Source organism: Colius striatus, chromosome 2, assembly GCF_028858725.1.
Source record: "Colius striatus isolate bColStr4 chromosome 2, bColStr4.1.hap1, whole genome shotgun sequence".
Lineage (NCBI taxonomy): Eukaryota > Metazoa > Chordata > Aves > Coliiformes > Coliidae > Colius > Colius striatus.
Genome location: NC_084760.1, coordinates 59536558 through 59553851, shown reverse-complemented (window position 1 = coordinate 59553851; position 17294 = coordinate 59536558). Strand labels below are relative to the sequence as shown.

Genomic DNA, 17294 nt, shown 5'->3' with positions numbered 1-17294 from the left:
TATTGTGTTCTTGTGGCATGCAAGACTACACTACGTGTATAAAATCAGTATTACAGACCCAATCTGGATTATTAACACCCTCTGAGTGTTTCTTGCATATATCACTTTATGCTAGGGAGATAAGTAAGAGAACAACCTGGTTAAATGCTAATTCGGTGCAGCCTAAAAGTAGGCACACATAAATCACTTCGTGGCTACGGTCTGCCACCTAGCTATCCCGGAAGCTATCAGAAAGAAGCAAGAATTGTTGCTTCTTCCTCCTGAATTATGCACAACAAACAGATGTTAAAGCAACGATAAAATTATTATCCAACGTTTAGATTAAAGCTCACACAAAACAGATTGTTGATGGTAAGCCCCAAGCACACAGAAAACAATCCTTTCTTCAAAGAGATCTCATTGAAGGACAAGACAGTAATCTGTGAAACTGATGAACAAGTAGGCCAGTCTATGGCAGAAAGGTTATGAGGAAGATTCAGAATTGCAGAATAACAACCAGCTGGTAGCAAAGGATATGTTAAGGTAGGATCAGCTCCAGAACAAGCACTTATATGTCTGAGGGGCATATATTGCACAATATGTGTTTCTATTGCTCCATCTGCTCAAAAAGTCGAAAAATGTTGTCTGCTTACAGTACAGATGGACAAAGCAAAACCAACAATATCCCTTCTAAAATCAATCAGCTGAACTGAACAGACATGGCATCTAAATTCTACAGATTGTGCCCCAAGCAAAAAAACCTCCATTCCTCAACTTTCCAGAAATATTTGTTGAAGAAATCAGCAACAAAATTCAAGAAACATGTCTAGTCACTAAACCAACCTGAAAACAAGATGTTTTCAAAATTCTTCACATAATGTTCATAATCTGAGACCCTGAGTAACAAAATCAGCTTCCACTGGAACTCCTTGGCCATCAAGTTGTTACAGGATAAATGCCTTTTCCTTAATCTCAAGCTTAATTATATTAGCCTGAATCTCATATATGAGCACATGTATACATTATTCCCATATTTGTGTTTAAGTGGTTGTTCCTCTTCACAAGTCATCTATTCCACCAGAAAAAAAAATACACTTGGCTCATACAGAATACAAAAATAAGAAGCAACATAACTTTTTCTTGCATTCTCTTCCCACTGCTCTTCTCTCTAAACTTAGTTTCAAGTAGAATAATCTTATATTACTTGACATCTACACACCAAAGACCACAGTGAGATTAGTTCTCCAGGCACTGTTCGCTGTTTAGTATGTTTATACTCATGTCCTTAATAACAACTGAATCCTTTGGAAACAATTTAACTAAAAGCTTCTGTAGACACAGACGGTCTGGCTGCAGCATTTTGAGCAGTAGCAGTGTTTACATAGTCAGGGAACTGAAAAAGTTTTTTAAACCCCTAAACTTTGGGGGGGGGGGGGGGGGGGGGGCGGGGGGGGGAGCGGGGAAGCAGGTTTAGTATTCATCCAGGTCAGATGCTCACACCGACTGCAAGCCCGGGAACAAAGAAGCCAGGGAAAATACAAGCAGAAGGCTTTTTAGCAGCAGCCCACAAGCAGGTTGAAACCCTTCCCCCTACCGTCTCCACCACTCTTGCTGTGAAATTCCCATCGGACATCTGAACTTGTGCGCACAAAACACAGTTTTTACAGCCGCTTTGCCCAACGCCACCGTTTCAGGCCTAAAGGAATATCACCCCTGCCGCAACTCCCCTTCGCACCACGACGCACAACACTTCCCGTCGGCAGCGGAGGGCGCCCGGCCCGCACTGAAGCGTCAGCGAGGCCCCGCAGTCGGATAGGAAGGCGGGCGTGGGACCTTGCAGGCGCCTATGCCCTCTTACCCCAGCGCAACACCTCCCCTCCGCCTCCTCACCGTGCTCCGGGGCCGCACCGGTTGCGCGGAAGGCGTCCTCGCCGCTACCATCACCCTCCGCTCCCGCCGCCGGCCGCTGCGCCATGAGGCGCGGGAACGCGGGCGCAACCCGCCGTCCGAGGAGAACGCGGGTCGCTACGGGCCGCGCAGAGTAAAAAGCGGGGAGAAGGCGCCGCAGCAGCCGCTGCATGCCCGGTTAGGGCGAGTGGAGCCGTGGGCCGGAGGGAGATCCAGCGCAGCCGCCGCGCCCCTCGGGGAAACGAACGGGGGAAGCGTGGGGCAAAGCAGGAACCGGGCTGTGCGTCCGCGGGACTACAGCTCCCAGCGTGCTCTGCGCCAAGCACGGGAGGGCGGCGGCCCTGAGTCTTAGAGTCATAGCATCATTTCGGCTGGAAAAGACCTTTAAGATCATCAGGCCCAACCACGAACCTCAGACTGCCAAGCCCACCACTAAACCGTGTCCCTCAGTACCTCGTCTACATGGCTTTTAAATATCTCCATGGATGGTGACTCCACAACCTCCCTGGGCAGCCTGTGCCATTATCTAACCACCCTCTCTGAGAAAAAGTTCTTTCTAATCTCCAATCACAGCCTCTCCCGGTGCAACTTGAGGCTATTTCCTCTTGTCTCATCCTTCCCATCCTCCCCACCTCACTACAACTTCCTGTCTGGTAGCTGAAGAGAGTGATCATGTCACTTCTTAGCCTCATCTATGCTAACCGTCCCCACCTCCCTTTAGCCACTCCTCATAAGACCAGTTCTCCAGACTCTTAACCAGCTTTGTGAAGCCTCATCTTGCAAGTCCCCATCCATCAGTGCCTTCTACCTTGTGCTCAGTAATGCTGGTGTTTGGCTGAGCCATCCAGTTCAATGAAGGCAGTTTGCCCTGGAATGTGAGATTCCCATTTATATGAGTTGTTTTCACTCAGTATTTTACTGAAACGTAGCTGTCCAAGAACTTGTGCCACAGGAGGGCTGCAGCTAGCAGGAGTGGTTTGGGTTTGTGTCATCCCAAAATAACTAGTTGTCTCTTAGGGCAAAAAATAACATCTTTAGCTGCAGTCCAAGGGAAAATACATAATTTGGCTCTAAATCTGCTCTAAACTTCCTCTGTGCAGCCCTGGGCCCCTCTGACCACTGGCACTAATGCCTTTGCTGTGGCTCTGGGGAGGCCACTTCTCCAAGGCAAGGAACAGGAGATGCTCTTTTTCTGCTTAAATAAAGACTTGGTGCCTCTTGGAAGCCAAATACTGCATTCTGTGGGAGAAGCCAAGCCAAATGTTGCTTGATCTAAATGCACATAGGTTTGTGCATTTACACTAGGTCTGAGGGAGCCTATTTTTTATATGTATATAAAGATTCCTAGTTTCATTTTTAAAGATGGTAGGGATAGCAAAAGCAAATAAACCAGAATGTGTCTGATAGAGAGGAAGCCAGCTGCCGGATGTTAGAAGCTGAGAAACAAGTGAAAAATTAGTCCAGATTCTGTATTTATCTTCTCTATGCTTTTCCTTTCTGGGACGTTAATCTGTTTGGAAGTATTTTATCATTGTTTTGATCTATTTTGTGTTGTGATTGCCTTCACTGTCTTTCACACAGCATTTTCATTTGGTCTCCATAGTCCTATGGACAGCAAGGGCTGGATGTGACACAGAAATCCTGAGTTCTGTGGGATCTAAGAGAAGCTTTAGAATAAAGCTGCTGGAATTTTTTCTTACTATTTGCACTTCATCTGAATATCAGCTGTTGTCAGGAGTCTAGGTCACCTCTTCCTACCCTGTTAGCATTGAAAAGTAAGATACTTCTCTAAGAATTTGATTTCATAGAGTTATAAATCATATACTGAGAGAAAATCTTTTGGTATGAAGTGTATTTTTAAAAACACAGTTTTGGATTTGAAAGTGCTCCAAATCAATTCATTATGTGTTTCAAAGAAATCCTCAGCAAAACAAAAACCTCTAGAAAGAACATTGAGAGTCCAATGCAATGTTTAGAGAAGGTAGTATTTAACAGTCCTCTTACCAATTGTAAACACAATACATTTTTAGTTGAGCTAATCAATGTCCACCAGCCTACTATTAATATGTAGATGTATTCTTTGGGCTTATGACATGCCTGACTATGTCAGGGATGAGAAGAAGAGAAGACCTTAGCACCTTAGCTTGAACTGGTAACAGTTGCCATGAATTACTTCTACAAGTCATAAAAGTGGTGGAGGGAAACGTTTATTTGAGAGCTAGAGAGCTGAAGTAACAAGTTTTGATTTTTCTGCCAGCCTAAATACTGCACAAATTTCACAGAGGTCCCTGACCTGGTACCTGGCAGAAACTAGTTTTCATTACTGATTAGGCTTGGGCTAAAGCCAGCATTTTATCAATTTTCTGTGGCCTTGTCTTTATTAAAGAAAGTTTCTGATTAACCTTTCAGTGGTACAGTTTTACTTTTGAGGGAAAAAAAAATCGCATGACAGCTGCATGACACTAACAGAAAGAGGAAGCAGAATCGGCTCTACAAATATTTTTGCTTACACAATCGCACAGCCTGTGCCTGTTGGCGTCTCACCCACCTTACTGTCTCTCTAACTTCAATCAAATTTGTAGAGAGTAAGAGGATTCAGAGGTAGAATATTCCCATGCCTTTCCTGAAAATGAGGGGTTTGAGAGAAAGGAGAGATTCATTTCTCTCCTAAATGAGGGAAAGATGAAACAATGCTATGCATCTCTTTTTCCATTAAACAACTGATGGCCCTAAGTACTGGTCAGCTCATTGTGTGATAGGTCACGGTACATATTATCAATACATGGTATGTCTTATCTTAGTCAAGCAAGAAATATGGGGGAGCTATGAGTATTTGGTACATGACTCACTCTGGGAGGTTAGGAAATAACCTAAGGGTTCCTTAGGCATGGGATGAGTTACAGGGAAGGCTAAATATCAGAAAAGGACATTTGGATATTGTGTAGGACGTGGAAGGGAGTTGAAGGTATTGTAACGGGAGGGCATGGAGACTATAGGAGAAGCTTGGGTTATTGTGATAAGAAAGGAAGACATAACTGATACAAATCAAGGCTTCATTACTGACACTGCTGGTACAGGAACTTGTTTTCTGGCAAGAACAGACTGTCCTCTATTAGTAATAAAGCGAAATGAAGAAAAGTGTGAGCTGCACAACTACAGATAACGGAAAATGAGAGGCAGGGGATAAAGTAATCTATGGCAAAGATCAAAAAGCAAATAGGCTAGAGTTTCTACAAAAGCTGGTATAAAAGGAAGAAACACATGAATATGCTACCAGTTGATTTTTATTAATAGAAACTATATTTGATTGATATCTAACATTAATATGAAGATTAATGTGAAAAGGAATAACATAAATGGATATTTTAATGATTTGTTGATCACAGGCATTTTATTTACATTGCAGGAGGAGGTAGTGGAACAGTGGGAGTCAGCTGAAAAATTAACTGATTAGCCAGAGCAGCAATTCTTTACTTGCTCCTCTCTAGACAGTGACCTGTTATGAGGAGCGCTGGCTTAAGATCAGACATTCTAATGCTATTAATGACAAGGTATTTTTTCAGACACTTTCAGGTTCGTCCATGCTTTTTGTGCTTTTTGACTAATGATAACTGTTGGGTAGAGAGGATTCACCTAACAAAGTGGAACATGAACATCTTTGCCAACAGGCTTGCCAGCTCCATAAGGAGGGCTTTAAGCCAGGTAATTTAAGGATGGAGAAGCAGTCCCATCAGTCCTAAGATGACAGAGAACTAGAAGAGCTGGAGGAGACATCCTGACAAAAAGGTAGTGGTAGATAGCAGATACAGGATAGTGTGATTGCAGAGGCTGTCCTTTTCTGCCTGAGCAAACAATGGGGACCCATCCCATGTTCCTGCACATAGACTAGCATTTAGGGAGACCTCAGAAACCTGGAGAAATGGAGCAACAGATGCCTGCTACATGAAATTCCACAAAGACAAATGTAAAATCTTGCATCTAGGACAGATGGGCTTTGGCAAAAGTGCTGGATGCATATCTGCACTAACTTACAGTCCATGACATTTTTTATTAACTTGGACTCTGCACTAGGCATTATTATTAGAGTGTAATCTCTAGCTTGAACTCCTACAGCCCCTGCTTCCTGAAAAAAGCAATTATTAGAGATAGTTCCTTACTTCTTTGCCCTGAAAATTGTATCTCATTGACTAGTTTAATATTTCCTCTTCAAATACTTGAAGCAGCAGGAGTAGAATATGCTTTCCTAATCTAATTTTTCTTTCACTTGTCAGCACAGAAAAGTCCCCATAAGTCATCTGGATAAATCCTGATTCTGCAGTAGAGTTACATCATCCTTCTATAGAAAACAAAACGAGTCTTCTCTATGTTGCTCCACTATGAGGTAAAAAGAAGCTATTAATTTTTTTACCTTTGTCTCTGAAGCACAAATTCCATCAAACAACATGTTATACATAACATTTAGGTTTCAAAACATAGGGTAACTAGAGTACAAATAATACTATGGAATACTTCTACTACATGTTTTGTGATGTGAGTAGATAGCTTTCTTTTTACTAAATATTTATATGCACACAATAGAAAATATCGTTAAGAGATTTTTATGTTTACAATCTTGTTTCTCTTATTCTTGGTACATATAATTGGCATTTAAGCAAAAAGGTGCATGTTCTGGACACCATTAAGAATGTGAAGACACCATTTGATTTGATAGGAAACCCTCACGGATCTTTAGCATGAGACTGTACAATGAAATAAAGCATATTTCTCTTTTAGGAATTTACTAAAACTGCTGGATATTTTAACTCCAGGGGTCAAGTTAAGTTTGATATGGAATCTCCAGCTTCCTGGAGCTGTTCTTATTTTCTGACTAAAATATAGATTTTTAATAAATGTATGCAGTAGGAAAATGGAGGGAAAGTGTTTTATTTAAAGAGAAGACACTGTGTGCAATTAAAAACCATCATTTTGAATGCAGTGAATATTGCCAAATACATGCAGAAGTCATACAGCTGAGACACTAGATCCTGCATTCCTCATGCGAACGACACTGTACTGGGAGTCTTAGACAAGTAAAGAATGCAGTTCTGAATCCAAAATTCATATTATTCCAGATGTGGGTGGGGGAAATACGTATTTACTGACTAAACTGAAAAAATTTGACTCTTAGCTGCCTATCTGTTGTGTTTCTTGCTCTCCTCTCTCTGCTTGCCTTTCTGCCTGTCTCTCCCTTCAGCCAGAAACTTGTTTTTTATCTCCACTTTCCTTACTTTCCCGAGCTTCAGGTACTGCACAAATGTATTATGTGTTTGTTACTGCTATACAGGCTTCATGTGTGGCCTCGTATCTTTTTTCTTCTTTTATCTATAGACTTTTTGTAAAGCTAGGATGTCTGTAGAATAGGGGCAGTATCTTTCATGCATGTTTGCAGAACAGAAAGTCCAATTAAAAAGAAACAAACCTAAGCTTTTTACTGCTAGAACATAATAAGAGTCCTTCCTGAAGTTCAGATCATCACTTTTACCTCGTCATGCATTTCTGTTATGTGCCTGCCCATCTTCCTAAGAGCAACTGAGACATTAGTTCACAAGCATTATCAGAGTTTCAGCCAGTTGCTCATTTAGCCTAAGATGTGAGTATACCTGCTCTGGGACTCTTCACCAGTCAATAAAGACAAATGTTTCTCCAGGGGGAAATTGTAATTCACATGATTACAATTAGAGTAATTCTATATATGCTCTTCTCTCTCCATGGACAACAGAGACAGCCAGGACAGCTAGGCTGGTGTATTGCTTAGGTGTGTTGGTCAGAGGCTCCAATTAGGTGAAATAGATCAAGGCCTAAATTTTGTGATCACCTGGTTCAGAATTGGGAAAAAAGCTTTGTGCTCTCACTCAGTAATTTCAGGCACTGGCAAAACCTCTTGGAGCCCAGACAATTAAATTCAACATCTACTCTAACTGGAAACACTTGTGTCAAAACAGCCTTTCTCAAATGTTATAATAACCCTCAGCCAGTTGGAAGAATCTGATCATCCGTAATGCTGCAAAACTCAAGTGCTCTGAAAACTTCACACAGTGTGGGGTTTGCGACTCTGCCAAGCGACAGCCTACCTGGGAAGAAATAATTAAGCAGTGTTGTTTTATGTTTCACATGAATTTTGAAATTGATTTACCCCTGGTGTTGCTGGGCCTAACTGCACAAAAAATCCCACCCACTGCTTTCATATCAGCAGTGTCTTAAGATGTCTGTTTATATTTGACCAGAACTTTAAAACAAAAACCCAGTAATGTTCAAATACCTTTCCTACTAGTATTCAGGGAAACAGTAACTTATTGTTTAAAGAAAAAGGTCCCTGACCTAAACAAAAAGAAAAGATCTCGGTTCTAGCATTGTTTTAGCTGCCACTCACACAGCAATGTGATCTGGCGTCCGGTTTGTGTCACTGAAATCTCTTCCAACTATTGGATCAGTCCATGTGCATTGCTCTGAGGGTATTCACCATTTCTTTGCTGATGATAGTTTCCTGATCCTCTAGCTTCAAGGTTTTTAATGTATCAAGTTCATTCCTGTGAATGAACCAATTTAAAGCTCCTTCATTTACAACCATTATTTTAACTTACATTAAGTGAAAGACTTGTGTCCACATTCTCATATTATGACAAAGCATGAAAAAATAAACAACTTAAACAAACAATTAAACAAAAACATCTAAACACATTCTGGCTAATCGGAAAAAAAGGCAGGTTTTAATTCTCCAGCTGCGATGTCTTTAATAGTTGATCTCTTGCAGTTCTTATTCAATCCTGCAGGCTTTTGCTGAGCCACTTCCAATTTTCATTCGCTCATACAGTAGCACTAAATATGCTGTAATAGCTGAAAGGGAGGAAACCATTTACATTTCCACTGGTAAATATGACTTTCAGTCCAGGTTAGAACAGTGCTTTCAGCACCCCTTGAAAGGACCAGATTTGGGACATTTTGTGAGGCAGTCTATCTCCATAAGCCAGCATGTGCCCATTAGCATTTATCTATTCTGTGCGAGGGTGGGGAAAAGCATCTCCACAGGGCTCTGGAAGAACTGTAGTCATTGATCATGACAGCTGTTTGGTCTTACCACAAGAACTCGTACTCATGAAGGAAAGAAAAAAAAAAAAAATCTTATTTTTATTGGTTTCCGAGTGATTTTCGTTTTAAGAGTAAAATTTGCCTCACATGCTTCTCTGTAAGAACATCAATCCACAGCTCAAAAGTCATGAAAGGTGGCTAACACATGTTTTAAAATACTGAAAGGAAGGAACTCAGGAACACATTAAGATGCACTCTGACAAGAACTCTACTTTTGGTGTGCATCCAGAAAAATCAGTTAACTTTTTGACAAATAATTCATACTAAGTTCAAAATACTACAGTAGCAGATAAGCTTACATTTAGTTTTGACCAAATGGTATGATAACTTCCCATGTAACCTAGCATCATGACATGACTGCTGTCTTTCTTTCTAATTTGCACTGGGTCTTGAAAATTCCACCATAATTAATTTGAGAGAAATAGATAAACATCAACATTGCAAATAATAGGCAAATAGAAAATATCAGACAAATTTTATGGGACATGTAGTTATCTTTCTGCCGTGTCTTGGCACAATGGTATCTACAAACCTAAGAATACCCTTCCTCATAGCATAGCTGGCTGAAACAGGTTAGCTGCATGGAGACCTTCAAAACGGGTTAAATCATACCCAGAAAAAGGTTGCTTTATGCTTTTATGACAGTTAAGAAGGCAATAATAGGATCCCTCACTTAAGGGGCATTCAGTGAAGGAAGTCATGTTTTCCTGCAGTGGTGTAGTATGATCAGGACCTGTTCCCTTAGTTGAAGAGGAGCAGAAGCAGCAGAAGAGCAAGAGGTAGGAAAAGCAAACTGAGCTTCCAAAGGAAATGGTGAGTTGCACTTTTGTCAAATCTATATGTGGATGTACAGCAGATGTTACCAATTATATACTGTATTTGGAGAACTCCAGAGACTCATGGGAAGTACCACTAATGACAGTTGAATTGTCATATCCATGTCATTAGAATGATAATTAGGGAAGTTTCAGAGCAAGCAAGAGTGATTAGATTGAGCTCACTGACTTCCCTTGAGAATTGTCAACCTAAGGGGCCTTTGTCCCTTTAATAACAAGTCTGTATATAGTTGCTTTTTTAGATATTATATGTCTTATCCATTCAGCTCCAGGCTCTGTCAATATGTTGTTTACATTTGCTGTCATATTCTACAGTCCAGTTCCTTACAGCTGAAACTGTTTTCACCCAAGTTTAAAAATGACCCAAGTCCCAGAAACAGACTCCATCATTATTCTCAGTGGCTAGTTGACATCGTTCAAATCATGTGGTTGAATTTCTTTCACTGAAATCTTGCTATTTTTGGTGACAAGATTGCCTCACAATTCTCCCATTTTTCAGCATTTTCTTTGGAGGATCCATCTTTCTCCTTCAGCTCTCTTTCATTCAAAGCACACATTAGCACCTTCATCAAAATCATTCTCAGATCTTTCTGTCCTTCAAATACGTTTCCTTATTTTCAATATCAGATCTCAGCCTGTCTTTGACTGTCAATCTGCCTGTGGATGTCTGGCTTTCAGCTCACATGCAACATCATTAAACATTGTTCTCCCTCTCCATACTCCTTCTGTCAACATGAGCCACAGCTTCCTGCCTGTCAGTTAGTACCTGCCAAATAGCCATTATGTTTGTCTCAGACCTCTCAAAGCTTTTCTCTCAATTTATCATAAGATGCGTTATGTAGAAGTAAGCTTTTTGTCTAAGATAGTCTTGTCAATGGACCATATAATGCTACTATTGAAATTCTTGTCCAGGTCTTCACCTTATGTCTCAAGTGCCAAAACATCCTTTTTGTAGCCTCCACACATACAATTTCATTCCTCCGTAGTAATTTACAAAGCCTTTGGAAAGGTAGTTGTTCTAGAATTTCAACTTTGACAATGTCACCTATCTTTAAATTCCTCCACAGCTTCTCTATTTTAGCAAAACAACTTAGTTGTCATGACTTTCATACTGTTCATGCCTGCCTTAATTATCTTTTGTTTAATACTGAGAAGGTTGATTTCTTTTTCTGAAAGCATTAGAACTTAATTTCTAGACAGGAGCCATCGGCTGTGCTTGCACAGCTCAAGAGGAACAGTCCAGAGCTTTACAACCCGTTGTGGGTACTGGAAGCTGCATGGCTGCATTACCATGGCTGTACATCTGAATGAATATATTGTGCCTCTCAGATGGGTAAACAGCCCAAAGAAAATACTGCACTAATGAATTTGTTCTGCTTCCAGTGCCATGTTCAGTCATTCAGAAGCAGCTCAAATATCTGTGCACATCATTACATTAGTACTGTGCAGACAAGAGAATCCATGATTCTTCCCATGCTCCCTCTTCTGTTTGGGAAAACTGGGCTGTTAGCACCAGCAAAACTACCTTGTTGTTCTCCTTTAAACTGTTATTTGCTCTGATGTTGCCAGAAAAAAAAATCCCAAGCAACAACAATAATCCTTACAACTACTGAGCTAGTAAAGCACTAAGGCAATCCTCTAAGCTGTTTAACACTTGTCTTATGGCTCCCTTGTATATATCCCAGTCTATCTAACTCAGAGGGAGCTTGTCTGTTTTAAAACTTTTTAAAAAATCGGTCTAATGACAACTAGACAGAAAAATATACTGTTTGTGTTATAAGTTCCATCAGCTCAGGCCTTGACAAGAGAGCTGGCACCCCTTTGTAAACCTTTCCTTTCAAATCTCATTTTAAATTGCTCACTTAAAAAAAGAATCCATAAGAATTCCAGTAATTCATATGTCATAAAAGGCACATCTTCCTGCAAATATTTATGAATCTTTTAAAGTATTATTACTTGTAAAGTTTACTTTCCTCCACATATATTTCCTAATGTTAATTTCTGAGTGACTCATTGCATCCAATACTGTTCAAAATAACCCAGTTTAATTACATGAGATGACATCTACCTTGGTGGAAATCCAGGATGTAAAGCTGTAATAAAACCTGTGCCAGAAGGAATTATCTAAAGAATGATAAAGACCTTTATATTTTATATAAATCTGGCGTTTTTGAGGGTAGTGCTGGGTTTTTTGTGATTTACACCATAAAAAAGGAAATGTGTGTATCACCTTTCTACAATGAAGGCACTAGAATATTTCATCACTCCTTTGCAGGCAAAAAGCATCTATGTTTACTGTAATTATGCTGGACACAGATTTTTTTGTGTGTATGATTCTCCTCTTGCTGGTGAAGGGTCGTTAAATCTTGCTTCTTGCTGAATAGTTACTGTGAGACTATTATCACACGGAAAGGAGACAGTAGCTTTCAGCATACCTGGGCAATTTCTGCCAAAAATACCATCCCCTTCGGATCAGGAAAAAACCCACTGTTGCCGTTGTGTTCCTGCTTTCAGCCATAACCTGTACGTGCCTAACAATGAGTAAAAGTTGAGCACAAATACATTTAATATATTGAAATAATCCGGGTAAAAACCAGAAGGTGAAGTATGTAAGTTGTCTGGGAAATATATTTAATGTATTTTTCCTTACCAAAACCTATCTTGTGCTAGATTTTACATACTTTGTTGCTGTTTACTGTGAGGGTTGCTCTACTCTCCTTACTCAAAGAAAAGGAATTTTTGCCAGAATTAGGACTTCATAAGCAGGTCCTGTACATTATGAACCAGCACATGGAAGGTCATTAGGAACTGGCTGAACACTGTGCACAGAGGCTGACAATTCCTGTTCTCTCTCCTTGTATATCCTGCCAGCACTTGATTTTTTTCTTATGTATCTGAAAATCATATTTTTAATACTGCCAAACTCTTTACATTTCTGGCATTCATATCACTGTCTGCACTGTTAATGCCAGTTTTATGGAAAACAGGTCACAATTTGTATTACTTGACAATGGGTTTTTAAAAAAAACTCACTAGAAAAATTTAAATACTTGCATAAAATATTTATCTAAACTATGAATATAAACGTAGGCACAGTAAAAGTTTTTTGCATCCTAACTAATTTCTGAAAAGATCAGGACAGTTAAGTCTGGAGTGATATAAATTTTATCTTTTGGTCCTCGATTAATTCTTTTTCCATAGTTATGATTGGAATTTGTAATGGCAGAGAAGATTCTACCCACAGATAATGTTTCATAGGTTTTACTGCTGCCTTAGCACAGAATCACAAGTACTGGAATTTATTCAGTGCCAAGATGTTGAAATTGTGGGATATTTTACTCCTGATGTCGGCAGGGCCTGGATTCTTGCCCTTGCACTGTGGCTGTGCAAGATGAAATTCTATCCACTCTGCAGTAAAAGACAAACTTTGTAGTATTTCAGTCAGGACAGAATTTCACACTTCAGGGGTAACTCAGAATTAATTCCCCTTTGGTAGCAGAGCCAGTTTAAGACTGATCTCCTAGTTCTTTTCCCCACTGCAGCTGTGCACATTTGCCCCTGCACCACTGAAGTGGAAGAGATGAGAGTGAGAACATTGGAAAAAAATGCATTAACAATATCTTAAAAAAATGTAACTTGAGGGTTTTTTTAGTCCCGGTCCTTTTAGTGGGCCACTTTACCCAAGGGTCCAGAGACAGCTCTGTTCTTGCAACTGACATGGATGCAAAGCACACTTGCAGATTTGATCAGATAAGGAGCAGTCTGACAGAGCCCATCAGCTGGGCTTGTCTTGAGCTGGCATTGCTGCCAAAAGCATTGCGACATGAATCCGCAGCCTTCACGTGTAAAAGCGGCTTATATATAATGGGAAAAGATGCCACATGCTTGTCATGATCTATGGAGAAGAAGGAGAAGTTTCAATTTTGTGTAGGAAGATGGTGCTTGTTGAGTTTTTATTTATTACACTCCTTGGCTATCATCGATAATGTAACCAACAACCAGAGAACTGTGATCAAAAGTACTGAGAATATAAAATATCAGAAAATATTTTGGAAGCAATTTGATAGCCTAGTTTCCTGAGGTGCATGTGACTGTGCTCTAAGTCACTGCTGGTTAGCTTAAGAGGTTGGTGACCAGTTTCTGCCATATGTGAAAGAGGTTAGTAATTTTAAACACAATTAACTTATTACAAGCTGTGTAAAAAAGACCTCACAGCTGTACAGAAGAGAACAGAAAAGAATTCTTTAGCAGAGGGAAAGGTAGGCTCAGCTCTGCTACTCTCCTTCCTTCTGGTTAGCTGAAGTCCACGGTCTCTTTTGTCTAGGGCAGGTGCCATAGAAGGACCAAGGAGGATCTGAAATCACTGCAGTGAAGAAAGGACCAAAAGACACAGATCTTTACCAAATGAGACTCTTATTAGTTGTGCTGCTCAGCAAAACATTTGTTGTTTCCTCATTAACAGCTACTGAACTTGTCTGACATGAGCACAGTTGAAAGCCAGCTAGCTCAGGATTCTCTGGAAATGCAAAGGAGCTGAGTGATCTTCATTATGGGGTAAAAATAAAACCATTTAAAAAAAAAAAAAAACAAGTAAAGAAAAAACTTCCTAAACAGCTTGAAGGAAATGGGAGAAAAGACCTCTCTTTTTTCTGCTTTCCTCTTTACCGGATACAGGGCTCTCAATACCCCAGAGCATAACACCTATGAATGAGTGGAATCCAATAGCCCGTTATTAATTACCACCTTTATCTGCACTTCTGCAAAAGAGCAAACAAATTAAAAAGCCTAAAGTTGGGCTTGCACAGAGAAAGCCTAGGTGTTCATAGGATTGAATTCACCATACTTCTCTCTGCACTGTTTCTCTTTTCTTCATTCTGACTTTTGAATCTGCCCTGATGCCCTCATCTGACACAGCAACTACATCAGGGAGAGAGAAAACAGGATAGGCTTTCACTTTTGTCTGGCAGCACAAGCTTGCATTCTGTGCTTTGGAGGTTTTCAGAGGCTCTTTATTCCATGTAATGTTCCTGGAGTGGAGAAGCGTATCTTTTGTTCTTCCTTATAAAGGGATATTTTTATACACAAAGATATACAGTACACTGAATTACAAGAGTTTTTATGTATTGGATTGTGAGGCTTTAGCATAGAAATTTCTGATGATTCTTTAATTCAGCTTTATCCAAAGCATTTAACTTCAAAAATTTTAAAGCTTAGATGAATCAAAGCCTCAGAATCCATCCAACACATCAACTAATTGTAGTGACATCAAAACCATAGTGAGACTCTTAATTTAAACAGATTTCACCCTTAGCATGCTAAACATGCAGTCTGCGTATAAGTGCTGAGCTGTATTACATCGGTATACACATGTATGACTTTATATTCTTGTAAATATTTAAAACGTGGGAGGATGGACGTATATCTTCTCTGCAAACAGAAATATTTCTTTTATGTTTAAGTGTATCTCTTGCTGTTTTAAACACAGCTTCTGCATTTTTGCTGTGAAACACTGCATATCCAAAGTGTTGAAGCCTGTATAGGTCTTCCGATTCCTTTAATATTGTTTCCATATTAGATAGCCAGATGGTGGAGGGTGATAATACCCTGTACTAATCAGGAAGTCTACAGAGTGGTGCTTTGAGATTTAGACACACAGTTACTGCCATGACTCTTCTGATGGGAAGCCACAGATAGCATTCTAACCAACTGAATGTTCTTAAATATATCAACACTGAAAAAATTATCTAAACAGGAAAAAGACTGATAAATACCATTTAGTGCTAGTGAACAGAGGGTTTTGTCCAAAGGAAATAATTGCTTTTACAATGATCAGAGATCAACATGGCATTATGCAATAGTATTTATATGTATCTAAAAATACATATGTTTTTGCTTCTTTATACTCATCACAAATAGGAGAGAGATGTATGTGGCTCTGTTACTTTGCAAAGACAAACCAAAAAGCCTAAGAAGCAGAATAATTCTCTCAATGAGTTCCTTAGGGTTTGATTTTTAATTCCACACTGATCTTCTGTTACTCTAATTTTAAGATTTTTTAATTCCAACAGATTAATCAGCAGAAACCATTTTTCCTACAGCAATATCCATTTATGTACAGGAGTACTTTTTTGGCTTGGGTTTATACCTTGAAAATACTTGCTTTCTTTTCCGAACAATGCATTGCCAATCTGTGGGTGCATTTCATAGGAATAAAATGTCAGATGTGCCTATTACTAATGTCAAAGATTTTTTTCTAATGCTGTCTTGCTGCAATTACTACACACACAAACAAAAAGGAGGGAAATATTTCTCTGTGTATTTTACTTTTATTCTTAAGCATTTTATAAAACCCACACTCCAGGCTCCACTCCAGACTGGCAACCAGAGACTCTGGAAAAAGAGAGTGAGGCAGCACTAATCAGCACTCAAATATGATAAGCAAGGAGATTAAACATGTAAACAAGTTTTGGTAGCACTGATTGTCATTTCAGTACAGGAACAAACAACCCACTTTAGCCAACCTGGCTTATTAATTGTAGAACACTTTAAATAGTAAAGAGAAAACACAAAATAATGTTAAGTAAAAAGGTTTGTAAGCCACTTCTCAGAACTGGGCTGCTCTAGCAAACAATTTTCAAACAACAGCAGTGTTTTACTCCATCTTTAGGGAAAAATTATCATCTTCATTGTCCTAATATTTGTACACCATTGTATTAATGTTGCAAAGACAGTACACTTCATAGAATCTACCTATTCAGCATTATTTTTTCAGCACTACTGAAAAAATATTTGCTCAGAATTTCTAAAAATCAGGCTGTTTAACACCTGAGGATAGAAAACTAAACATAAAATAATTATTTAAAAAGAGTATTTTCTTAATTTTATGTGCATTTTTCCTTTTATTATGCTTAATAAAAAATGAATGTTTCAAATGTCACTACTAAATTGCTAATTTTAATGATTTTTTTCCTCCTGTCCTAAATCCCTTACTCTATATTATAGTATGTATCATTGTAGATTCATTAATTACATTACCATGCACTGTGGTATTTCGTGATGCTGCCTAGTCAGCCTGAAGCCAGAAAGCCTGATTTTAACCTTGAGTGACTTCATGGAGTTGTTCTTAATACATGCTAATATATTAAGAAACAAACACTGGGTCACAAATTATATAAAACCAGCACTCAATACATACTACTGTTACTTCATGCAGTTGTGAAATGAGAAATATGAAACATGAGAAATAAACAAAGCATTAAGGAATGTCTTTAAAATTAGGATAGTGCAGCCACATGGAGAGGAAGAACATGTAAACAAATGGTGGAAAAGAACAGATGTGTGCTGTTTAGACACACAGGCAACTTGCCCGAGGGAGGTTTGGATTATTGAGCTAACATGGCAAAGATACATAATCTGTTCACATTTAAATCATGTGGTTTTGTGGAT

At 39.3% G+C, this 17294-nt stretch overlaps 1 protein-coding gene across 6 annotated transcripts in view; it reads right to left on the bottom strand.

The window, feature by feature from the left end:
* The window catches only part of AKAP7 (A-kinase anchoring protein 7), a 111934-nt gene that overhangs the window by 81272 nt on the left and 13368 nt on the right, over window positions 1-17294 (bottom strand). For 2 of the 6 annotated variants that reach the window (XR_009818225.1, XM_061990690.1), the window contains exon 1: window positions 1870-2179. The exons of 2 other annotated variants lie outside the window; for them this stretch is intronic. Coding sequence is in view for 1 of the 4 variants with exons in the window: in XM_061990690.1 (XP_061846674.1) it covers window positions 1870-2059 (190 nt within the window). In the remaining 3 variants the exon portion in view is untranslated. Of the gene's footprint in view, window positions 1-1573; window positions 1736-1869; window positions 2180-2340; window positions 2404-17294 lie in introns of those variants that run through there. 2 more of the 6 variants (XM_061990695.1, XM_061990693.1) reach the window with 2 other exon arrangements.